At 43.7% G+C, this 11275-nt stretch overlaps 4 protein-coding genes across 4 annotated transcripts; 1 reads left to right on the top strand and 3 right to left on the bottom strand.

Moving 5' to 3' along the window:
* Window positions 1–2754: 2754 nt before the first annotated feature.
* PHALS_05156 (uncharacterized protein) lies at window positions 2755–3247 on the bottom strand (the record flags this gene model as incomplete). Its single annotated transcript, XM_024718831.1, has 3 exons — window positions 2755–2809; window positions 2866–2955; window positions 3015–3247. The coding sequence occupies 3 exons, from the start codon at window positions 3245–3247 to the stop codon at window positions 2755–2757; spliced, it is 378 nt and encodes a 125-aa protein (XP_024584191.1).
* A 1107-nt stretch (window positions 3248–4354) lies between these two features.
* Window positions 4355–6967, bottom strand: PHALS_05155 (Zinc finger, RING/FYVE/PHD-type; the record flags this gene model as incomplete). Its single annotated transcript, XM_024718830.1, has 1 exon — window positions 4355–6967. The coding sequence occupies one exon, from the start codon at window positions 6965–6967 to the stop codon at window positions 4355–4357; it is 2613 nt and encodes an 870-aa protein (XP_024584190.1).
* A 1167-nt stretch (window positions 6968–8134) lies between these two features.
* Window positions 8135–8801, top strand: PHALS_05154 (uncharacterized protein; the record flags this gene model as incomplete). The annotated part of the gene is made up of 2 exons (XM_024718829.1): window positions 8135–8644; window positions 8700–8801. 2 exons carry the CDS (start codon window positions 8135–8137, stop codon window positions 8799–8801), a joined length of 612 nt encoding a protein of 203 aa, XP_024584189.1.
* A 1394-nt stretch (window positions 8802–10195) lies between these two features.
* On the bottom strand, window positions 10196–10448 carry PHALS_05153 (uncharacterized protein; the record flags this gene model as incomplete). Its single annotated transcript, XM_024718828.1, has 2 exons — window positions 10196–10314; window positions 10379–10448. The coding sequence occupies 2 exons, from the start codon at window positions 10446–10448 to the stop codon at window positions 10196–10198; spliced, it is 189 nt and encodes a 62-aa protein (XP_024584188.1).
* Between the last annotated feature and the right edge of the window lie 827 nt (window positions 10449–11275).

Below are 11275 nucleotides of genomic sequence, written 5' to 3'. Positions count from 1 at the left end.
ACATGCATAACTACTGGCTACCCAGCCACGTACCGTATTCTTATTTGGGTGCAGTCACTCCATGCCCATCTCGTGTGACACACACCCCTGTTACCAGGGTGCGTATAACCCCGTTACACCTGCTGCCCTCTTCCTCTTTGGGGCTCAACAGAACTCAGCATTTCCCAAGTAGACCACTTCGCGGCTTCTGGGTGTTGTCGTTTCCGCGCGACAAACCAGACTGGTGAGAAGCGGGACTTCGGTTCCATTACCCTTGATGCGCCTTACGTAGGATGCAACCAGTCCGAAGGTGACAGGTGTCTCCACATATAAAACGAGTTTGAACGCTGCCCGGCAGCTCGAAGCTCTACCTCCACTTTCTTATCATAGCTGAGATCCGTTGGCTCAGGCCCGCTCGACGAGCTCTGATGGTGTGCATTCCAACCAAGTCGTGCCGACTTAAAGTTGAATTCGGCATTCAATGCCACATTCACCGCTTTTTTTAAGAAAGGCGGATGCATACGGAAGACTTCTATTCCGACCAAGTCAGTACGGAGGCCCTCCATAAAGACGGTCACTGTGACCAACTCGGGAAGAAGATCGTCTGCCATATCGGCAAAGAGAGTACGCAACTCATGGACGAAGTCCGCAAATTTAATTTTGCCCTGCCGGGCGGCAAGGAAACGCTATCGCGCGCAATATGCCTGATTAGGCGGTGAGAACACTTGCAACAACTGACACTTCAGCTCCATCTAAGATGGGAGCGCCGCTTTCCCCGAAGTATTGCACGTCGTTGCCCATTCTCGCGCTCGACCCTCGAGTTTGAAGATACCCAGTGCCACGTGCTGCTGTTTGTTTTGGAGCAGGACGGATCTGGCAGAGTATTTTCATCGCTCGAAAGCGCCTCAAGCCGCGTTCTTATCGCTTCGGGCCCTTGCAAAGCAAGGTGTTGCACGCCCTCATGTTCAAGTAGGGATATCAGCTTTTAAGCCCGTCCTGAATGCCCTGGGGCAAATAGGAGAACCGCACCATCCTCACAGAGGATCAGTCTTAACGACTCGGGCGTGGATTGACTACAAGTGCCTTCAAGTGCAGCGGAAGTGCCGTTGCTCTTTCTTGAAGGAAGCTAAGCTAAGGTCACCGGACTTACGTTCTATTCTATATCCAGTATGAGGTTTGCGGATCGCAATCCGCTATCTCCAAGAGTACCCATAACCTTAACCCAAGGCAAATGTACTCTTCTGATCAATGTATTTATCTGTTATCTTTGCGGCAGACCTCCTATATCCAAATCGATAGGTTTTCTAATGAAATAGAAAATCTAAACGGATATGCATAACTACTGACTGTCCCGCCACGTAGTGGCTTCTTGTTACGATGTAGCCACACCAATGAGTGATTTTACCGATCTTGTGTGACCCACCCTTTCATACCAGGGTACGTAAACCCCGTTACATGAAGCACGTCGGCAACAACAAGTTAGGTGAAATATGATCGAATACCAGTTTAATCTGATAGTCGAAATGATTTGAATGAATTCACATAAGTCTGATCAAAATGACCACGCAAAAAGGTGTAGGGACTACACAACCATAACATCAAGGGAGATTGCTGGGAAATAAGCTACGAACTGCATAAGATTAACTTAGTAAATTTCTATACTCAGGTCATATTAGCCTTGTGGTTTTGCTGTGATGGCTTCGTCTATCATTTCATAGAGGGTTTATATCACTCGAAGGACAAATTTGGAATCGATACATGGTGTTAAGTCTTCCACTGGGATTCATAGCCAGGATCTACGTATCTATGTCTCCTGTGGTAACTTCACCCTTTATGGCTTTGGCAGAGTGATGACATTAGAGATTTAAATGGTGTGATCACGACGGCTCGAAGTCGCAAGCAGATATGATACAATCTTCGTTTATTTTCGGAATTCAATATAGTCGCACAGTTTTTATTTCTATACTAGCCTACTTTATATAAGAGAAGCAAAAGATCCCAATTTGTGGTTTGATAATGTATTTACGATAAAATCACACCGTTTATCTCCGCGCAAAAAGTTGCAACAGGACCGTAAAGGGTTGCAAAATTCATTGACGAAAGGCATGAAAAACGTTCCTGGTATAAATATTTACCAAATAGCATTGGTTGTCACATTCTTGATCAGTTGATTTAAGTATTTTTTTGAATTCTTAGTACTATGAGCTGAGTAGAAGCCCAATTTCAAGTTACATGTTTGAGAAATACTGGAGGCACATATGGTAATGCTGATCTGGATGAGTTGAGCATTCCATCATATTACCAAGAGCAAGGCTGCTTGGATCTGGTATAACGAGCACTATGCTAACCAATTCATCAAGGATTTCTGTAATGCGAATTGCAGTATAGAGTTAAGGTGTTAAGTATCCGTTTGCGAGCTCAAGATGCGGAACAAAAAGAGGAAGAGTTGTCATTTGGAGTCCTATTATCGCTTGTAATATGCGGCTTATAGGTCTCGACGTTAAACGACATCACATTGTTCGTACTCTGCTCTCAGCTTCTTACAAAATTCTGAAAAAAAAATCTTTCAGATCAATTATTTCGACTGTAATGGTCCCTCGTTCAAACACGTATCTATACTGCTGTACCAGCTGCTGCTAGCCTACCCGTCAGAAGTTGCGCCTCCACATTCATTCAAACCTTCCCGATCGGACGGCAATATGTGACGATGTTGAGCAAAAGATATCCAGGTTGTCAACTCAATACCTTAATTTGACATGGCTCGATAGCAAAACTTTAATCGTGATCACGTACAAGCGCCAAACCACGTGCTCGCAGTTCCTGCTCCCATCTAGAAAATTATGAAACATCAATACTAATTCTATCCATCCTCATCACACAGCGTACTCATGGTAGCAAGTCTCGTAGTAATTTTGTAGTCGAGCCTGTCGAATTGCTAAAACCTCCTTGCCCAGAAGTTCTTTTTCCTCATCAAGTCTAAATACATGCCACATTAAAAACGTCGTGACTCGTTATCCATCAAGCTTAATACAGACCGCTTGCTCTGTCGAATGCAAGCACCGCTTCCCGATAAACGGTTTTGTTTTTCCTCCCAAGATGCTCTATTAGCATTCGTTTCATTGATGGAAGCATATGTTCTTGCCTGATGAAGCTCCTCTTCGCGAGCTATGAAACGCCCGACATTCGATCCCGGCAACATTCGTGCTTTAGAAGCCCGAGATGGTGCTCGGGATGGGATTCCAGCAGGTAAGTCGTGATTTACAGGCATATTCCTTCTACAAGAACGACTATTGTCTAGCAATTAGAAAAGCCACAATAAGTAGCAGTTTCATTCGATCTTCTGTCTCAAATTTTGAGATTCTAATAACATATTTGCGCTCAATTCGGTGTTTGTGTATCTCCGAAATTTGGTCTGAAGAAGAAAAGATTTCATGCGAACTTTGCAAAACGAAAACAAATCACAGCATAAGAATTCTAGGCTCTGATTTGTTTTCAAAACTCAATTATGGGAATAAATTTTTCAGAGTCAACACTGCCAAGTCTAGTACAGTATTCCAACTTTTCTATCTTACCATGAAGACCTGAATAACCTGTTGAGTATAACTCACTTTCCAAAAATATTCATTTTCAAGACAAAAGTTCAAATTTGCAGATATATACTTCACTTTTGATCCTCAGCATTTTCCCCTTAATCTCATGACTATTATGTTTGATTTTGCTCAGTTTTTTGCTTCTGTTGCAATTGATCTTCTCCTTGAATCGTATATGGCATGTCACTTGTATTTTATGATTTATTTATAGCTCGTTCTTTGTGCATTTCTATTTCCTTGTCTTTGTTAACGATTGACAAAGTCAAAGGCTAAAAAAATTGTGCGTTGCAACTATGTAGTTCACCATTTTTTTAATATGCTTCCCAATTTCCCTCTATAATTGATTTTTCAACACATTTTTTTTTCTAAATGGAGTGTGGTGAGCTTAGCGAAACGAAATTGCTGACAGCATTTGTCACCTTCGGTACGCCCGCTGAATTATATTGTAGAAATTGTGCTGGTCGACAATATAAAGGTTTTTTGTCATGTAGATCAGTCTATTTTGTAACCTTAGATCATACCCCGAAAAATGAAGTCAATGAAATATTACATCAAAATATTTCCTTAAACCATAATATTACAGAGTACCAACTCCAGAAACTTAGGACTACATTACCATGCATGTCACTTGAAGAAAACGCTTTACAATGCTTGTTGATGTCGTATTACTGCTCATTTGCCGTCGAATAAAGCAGTACCATATAAATTCTCATCGTCTAAATCGCTTTTGTGGCGTTACGCATACAGCTGAGCATTTATCGAGCAGTGTTATGGTGACGAGTGCTTTAACCATGTAAAGGCGAGCTCACAATCGAAGCAAAGTCAGAAGTCGCTCTTCTAGCGAGCGCTTCGTCAATCGGAACCCACTCACCCTGAGACGTTTCCATATGCTCAACGTCATCCCCAGAAGTCTCATCAGGCGCACTGTTCAAACGAGGACAAGACTCCTCGTTGCGCTCAGAAGCGACCGCGAGATGTTGCTGCCGCTGATTCTGTAGATGTTTTTCCTTCGCGACGTCAGAGGAACTAGAACCAGTGACAAATTGGCTACTGCTTGGTCGCTCATCATCACGTAATTGATGATGGCAAGATTGCAAACAATCCAATTCATGATGACGCTGCTGAATTGGTTGATGCCATACACGTTGCGGAATCTCAGGTGAGCACACAGGCGCATCGAGCGATTCACCTCGACGACGAAGCTGCTCCTCTTGATACTGAGCCATCTCCTCAAAATCAAGCTGCTGCTGACGACGAGCCTGTTCTTCGTGATAGCGCGCCTGTTCTTCAAACTCCTGCATTTGTTGTCGGTGCTTGACGATATCAAAGTGCTTTTGTCGATTTTCGATTAAAATCTCTTGCTTCCAGTGGTATAAATCAGCCAAGTCCTGTTCCTGTGTTGTTAAAGGAGCCGCCGGTGCACGCCGTTTTTGTAGTGGTTTTTGGATATTGATTTGCGCCCCGCGATCATTGATGCTAAGAGCTGCAAAGTTCACCACGGGAGTGGTAGCATTTTGTGGATGGACATTTGACTGTGCGCTTGATTCGCTGGTGGCTTGTTGATGTTGCCACCAGCGTGTTACATCCGTAGTAGTACGGATCTCACCCGAATTATCATGTTCCTTATAGTTAGATATATTACTGTCGCAGAATTCTGAAGACAGTCGCATGCCAGTATCAGCGGTGAGCCGAATAAAATCGTCTTCTTCATGATCGCTGGCATTACTTACACTCAATTCGGACGACATGAACGAAGGGTACCGTTCAAGACTTGATAACTCTGGTTTCTCACTCGTAGAGACACTTCGATACCGGCCATGTTGCGGTCCTAACTCGGCTTCCGGCTCCTCTTTTTCTTCTTCCTGTTCCACCATTCTCGAGGAAGGCACTCTTAAAGGGTGCTTTGCCTCATACACGCGTCGTTTCTCACGAACATGTTGTTCTTGTAAAATTTCATTTTGCTGTTTGTCGGAAAGTAGACCTGTGTCTCGATTGTACATTTGCATCTCGTCCCAAATTTTTACACGTCGATTTAGTTCTGTCGCACGGATCTCTAAGTCTCGTTTAATTTCCTCTTGTTGTGCATAATAAGCTGCTACATCACTTGATCGATCCAGCAACGACAATGAACGTCCTCTGGCTCGCAGAGGTAAGTCCAATAAATTTGGATGAGTCACACCTTCTACCTCCGTTGTCGGTTCTCTGTCATGTCCTTGCACTGGACATGTACCAGCACGTATCGTATGTGCTGAGATATGTGAGTGTTTAGCTTCGGCGGAACATACGGTACATATACGAACTTTTGTACGTCCAACCACTGGCACATCAAGCCACCAGTCATCACTACATCGTTTACACACACCTTCACCACACTTGCGACAAACATAGCGCTTAGATTTTGTCGACATATTCGTAATCGCTGCAAATGTATCTCGAATTCCTCCTGTCGTTACAAATTCTCGAAAGCATAAGTTGCAGCTGCCACGCATGCGTTTTTTCGCTGGAATATCCAAATCTCCTAGCAATGGACTACTACTTAAACGTTGTTGCTGCAAGAGCTTGTCCACCGTGGCTAGTGCTGCCACACGCTGAGCGACAAATCCAGGCTGTAATAATTCCAACGCCATCCGCCCTTTTAAATCAAGCTCAACTGTATACGTGACACTAAGTACACCCGGTTCATCCGTTTCGACAGCCGTAAGTCCCGACCGGTAGATACTCGCACGTACAACGCCATGTTCTTTCTCAAGTGATGGACAGCATGGTAGCTTTAATGAATGCAACGATCGTACCCAACCACGTCGTCCTTTGGCATCTGTAAATTCTTTTTGACACTCAAGATAGCAAAAATCACGATTTCGAAAAAATCGCGATGGCGACGCAACAAGCGCCCACTTAACGCCCACATACCGTCGTGGCTGCTCACCAGAGGGTGCTACGAGTGTATATAAAGTTGCATGTTGCATTAAGTCCGCGTTAAAGAGCAACAAATGGTCAGCTGCTTCACGACTTGAGTCTAGCTTGAACAATAGCGCAAACTCTTCGATACTCGCATGCACGTCATCACTTACAGCTCGTACGCACGTAGCATCTTTAACATCTCTTGCACCTCGATTTTGACCATGTAATACGTTAATACTACCGGCAGAGCTTCGTGATCGCTGTGCAGGTCGCCACTGTTTACTGCTATACGAACCTTGACCAAGTGTGTCTCGGATCAATGCATTAGATGTTTCATTAGCTACACGCACCAAGTGTTTTTTCATACGTGGCTCTAGATCAGAACGTGGAAAAAGCTTATCGACTGGTGGTAGCGCAGATTCCGAGTATGTCTTGGATGCTGCTACTTTGGGCGAGGCCGCTTGTGGAACCGCGTGACGCAGAATAGTACGCGTCATACTATGTGGAATCGAGGTTGTAGCGGGTGGTAAAGCACTGTGGCCTCGTTGCGGACGCACATCGGACACCGCGGGTTTGGGCGTAGGCAGGGCGCTAGCACTACGGGTGCGCAGACCGTCAAACCGCATGAGGCTTTTCTTCGGAGTGAGCGCTGAAATAGACAGACTGGTCGCTAATTGTTCTGTCGTGCTTCAGATCTGGCCTCTGAGGATGCTAAAAAGGGGGGGTGAGTGATTGTTTGGACGTAGAAACCAATAGACTGTATGTGGGATCGTCGAGTCTAGTATTGTAATATATCGCTTTAAGTAAGCTAAAACAAGGGCTTGACTGAAAACGTGGATAGGAATAGACAAGTTTGGTCAAAATTTTCAGCAGATGTTTAAAACATACGGATGATATGATAAAAAATCACCTTCAGGTCGAAATAATTGGAATCATACCAGGTTACCTTACCATACACAGAACCTGATCGGTTACTCTTGAGATTTGCAGTGTTTGCCATAAAACACAAGAAATGATAAGAATATCGACTTTTTAAAGACTTGGAGCTATACTTGCGGTATCGATGAGTCAGTGAGCATATTATATCCAGAATAAAAAGATTGCACCATTAGTGAATCAGCTACAATGATACACTGCTAACACGCACCACCTCAGTGCTCCTAATGGATGATCTAGCTGCAGAACCTTGAGCTGATTTCTCGGTTTTTTTATATTGATCACTCAAATTGCCGATAAGTTTCGGTCTCTATATTAGCTCGAGAATACAGCGCATTCTCAGCAAAGCTAACAGTCAGCGTTTCGCTAGGATGCTAAACTTGCGATAGATGGTACACAACAAATACAAATATGTCTTCTGTCATTGCAGTAAGTACTCGATAAGTTCTTCATTACGTGGTAAGAATTGCGATTTCGCAAATCCTTATTATACTGCAATTTATAATGAGCTTGTAATAACTAGCTGTGATTGACACAGGAAGAAAAAACAGTTGTAAGTTGAGCTTCTATGGTGATCATATTCCTATCATTTACGACAAGACATACGAAACGATGTGCTAATGGCACAAGAAATCAGATGCTCAACTGAACTTCAAATTTTTCAATAAGTCGCATTCTGTAATAAATTATGTAAGGAGACAAACTTAGTGTGCGACATTTTAAATATTATGGCGTGGCCTGACGAAAAGGAGGCGCTTCTCGCTACGATTCGAAGGCAGGAGCAAAAATCAACTGCGCTTGCTAAGCGCTTTAAGCTCTTACAGAGAACTTTGCAGGAACAGCAAAAGTTATTGGATAAATATCAGCACGCGCTTAGCACATTTCAGGCAGCTCAACGAGCCGATGCGCATCTCGAAAGAAAAAATGGCGACGGCAAACTCGGAATAAATAATACAAGCAGCTGTAAGAAGCTTAGCTCCTCTACGTCTCCGTCTTGGATACAGAAAAAGACTACCAACTCGTCAGATCTAGGTCCAGTGAAGGAAAACGAAGCTGAAACTCAAGTGAAAAAACAGGTTCAAGAGAAGAACGAGAAGACTTCTTCGTTTAAATTCCCGTCAAAGAGAGCAAAAAGTCAATTGGCTGCTACATGGGCTGAAGAAAAAGAAAAGATGCTCAAGAAACACAAGTGGGAGCAGAGTTCGAAGTCAACAACTTCAAATGCTGACAAAGAAAACGTAGGTACCAAGCAGTCACTACATAATACTAAAAACTTTGCTTTTGTTGAAGTAGTACGGAACCGAGACGAGAGAAGAAATTTGCCGGCACATGATTGCATTGAGTGCAAAAAGTATTACGATGCACTGGGGGGGCTTGACTCGACGGATTCTATGACTCACAAGAAGAAATGCTCACGTCATCGAGCGAGATTTGAACCATATCAAACACCGGATGATTTCTGGAGACTGAGCTTTCCAGACTCAGTGCCTGAGCTGAAGTTACCTTCAAATAATTGACTTTTGTTCACCGAGACGTCTTCGCAGAAATTATCACAAATACCGTGTGATTTGTGTCAACATGGGGACTACTCGCTCATTATGGTATAGAAGAGAAGACAAATAATTGATATATTTTTTAAATCGACACTGCAATAATGTAAGCGCATATGTTGAGCAATTAGCTCGTTCAGCCAACAGAACACTATCATGCCTCATCTTATTAATTTATCAACATTTCTTCACTTCCGAGTCTCTAACAAGTATCCTGCTGAACGACTGGTGTAACGCGGTTATCCGCACACCTCGCGCTTTGATTCTAAAAGTTCGCGCTAAGTAAAGTGCAATGGATGAGCTCGCCGAGCACCTGAATCAATAGCCTTTCGAGAAACTATAGTAGTTGCCGATGAAATGGCCCTCTATTAATTATATTATATATAGTGATCTCTCAAGTGAAAGGCTGCTTTTACCCCAATCAAAACTGTTCATGATTAATGGACTCGATCTTCGAAGCTCGCTTTGATATACACAAGCACTTTGGGTGCCGATGCCGCGTGATTGGCTGATTGATTAATTGGATCCTAAAGGTATTGGCATCCAATAAATACTAAGCTTGAAGCTTATATTGCAACCGGATATTTGCGTATTTATTTAGATCTTTCGTTCGAGAAGATACTCATCCTGCAACCGACGCCTTGAGAGCCAGGCCTGGTGAGATCGCCGATGTATTGTCATACGTCTAGGCCTGACTCAACACCTGCTCTCTCCTGAGGTCAAATCGCTCGCAACTAGGTCGGCGATCTTCATAAGATTAATGTTCTCTTTACGCTTTGCATCACCATTGAACGGATTGCAAACGCCGTGACTGTTCTCATACGCGCGGAACTCACAATGAGGTAGGCCAAGCTGGTACAGGCTGAACAAGCTGAGTGTGTCCATCCGCAAGCACAAGAATCGCAGCAACTTTTGACGGGTTACTCTATACAAAAGCACATCGTGAGTTATGGATTGTATACACTTAAAGTCGCCCTCGGCGCCGCGGTGAGCTCCTTGAATACCTATATGTGAGTCTTGTATCCGGTAGGAAGCATGATGAACGCGCAAAACTTGCTTTAAAGGCACTTTCTATGTGATCATCCGTCGGGAGTACAGCTTGCGGCTGGGTAATTATATGCCCTCACTGAGGACCAACATATGGTGCCAAGGGTTGGAAATGTTAAAGACTATTTTGATCAATGCGCACAGTAGTTAAAGGAGGCATGCCGATCAGTTCCCAATTTCTAACAATAATTCCTAGCTTGCAGACCACTTGAGCGACGCGATCTGCTCACTATGAGCCAAGGTCAAACTCATTGCAATATCAATTTCTTGGATAAAAAACTTGACAGTTCTATATTGAGCTCCTTGAGAGCCTGTGAATCTCCCACAAATGTCGTTCCAGACACTATAAAATAGGTCTCATCAGCACATTCTCACAATCAGCCATAATCGCTGCCAAGCCTCGAGCTGTCGTCTGTGGTGTCCTCTCGGGACCAATTATAGACATTTGTTAAGCGTGCTCTTGATGTTCCGGGACAGACGCGACAAAATATTACGTCACAACTTCACAAAAGTTATAGCTTTGCTCAGATTCAACTGTCAAAACACGGACAAATACGAGATGCAACAAAGTGAAGCTTTGGCACTCAATGCGCGCGTTTTATGATGCAAAGAGAATGGGATGGCCAAGCGCCACCCAGGAGTCGGATTGATGTCTTACAAGAAAACAGTACTTCCTTTTGCTTGAAATCAGTAGCGATATATTAGGAAATAATTGTACCAATTTTTCGGCTCATCAATTTTAATTAAGACTATATGTAACACTTATAGCGCGAGGTTTGCGTGACACGGCAGTGACACTTTTCTGGGGAGCAGTGTAACGTCCAAGACGTGCGGAATACGAAGCAATCATATTAAAGCAAAAAATAGTACTATTTGACGCCGAAATTTCGCTTCCGAAAGACTAGCGGATTTTCCCGTTTAGAGTCCCGAATAGAGTCCTCAAAAATACAATCCCCACTTCCCCGCTATAATGACTTTATATGACCTGACAAAATCAAGGACGAATAGTATGGACGATTGCCACCACAGAAATTTCAATGTCATCGACTTGTGGCACCCGGTCACCACTGAAAGGTATGGCGGAACGGCGCAACACCATTCCGATGTGGCGAAAGCAAGAAGTTATTTTGTGGATTGAAGAACATAGCGGGCGTGTGCCCAGTAGAGCCGTTGCCCATTTTCGATCGATCGGTTTTGCTGTGGATGATGCCGCAGTCAGAAAGTGGTGGCGAACACGAGCGGACATTACGGTGGCCGAACCACACCAGCTGC

This window comes from Plasmopara halstedii (assembly GCF_900000015.1).
Source record: "Plasmopara halstedii genome assembly, contig: Scaffold_2881, whole genome shotgun sequence".
NCBI classification, from domain to species: Eukaryota; Oomycota; class Peronosporomycetes; order Peronosporales; family Peronosporaceae; genus Plasmopara; species Plasmopara halstedii.
This window is presented reverse-complemented; position numbering and strand designations above follow the sequence as displayed.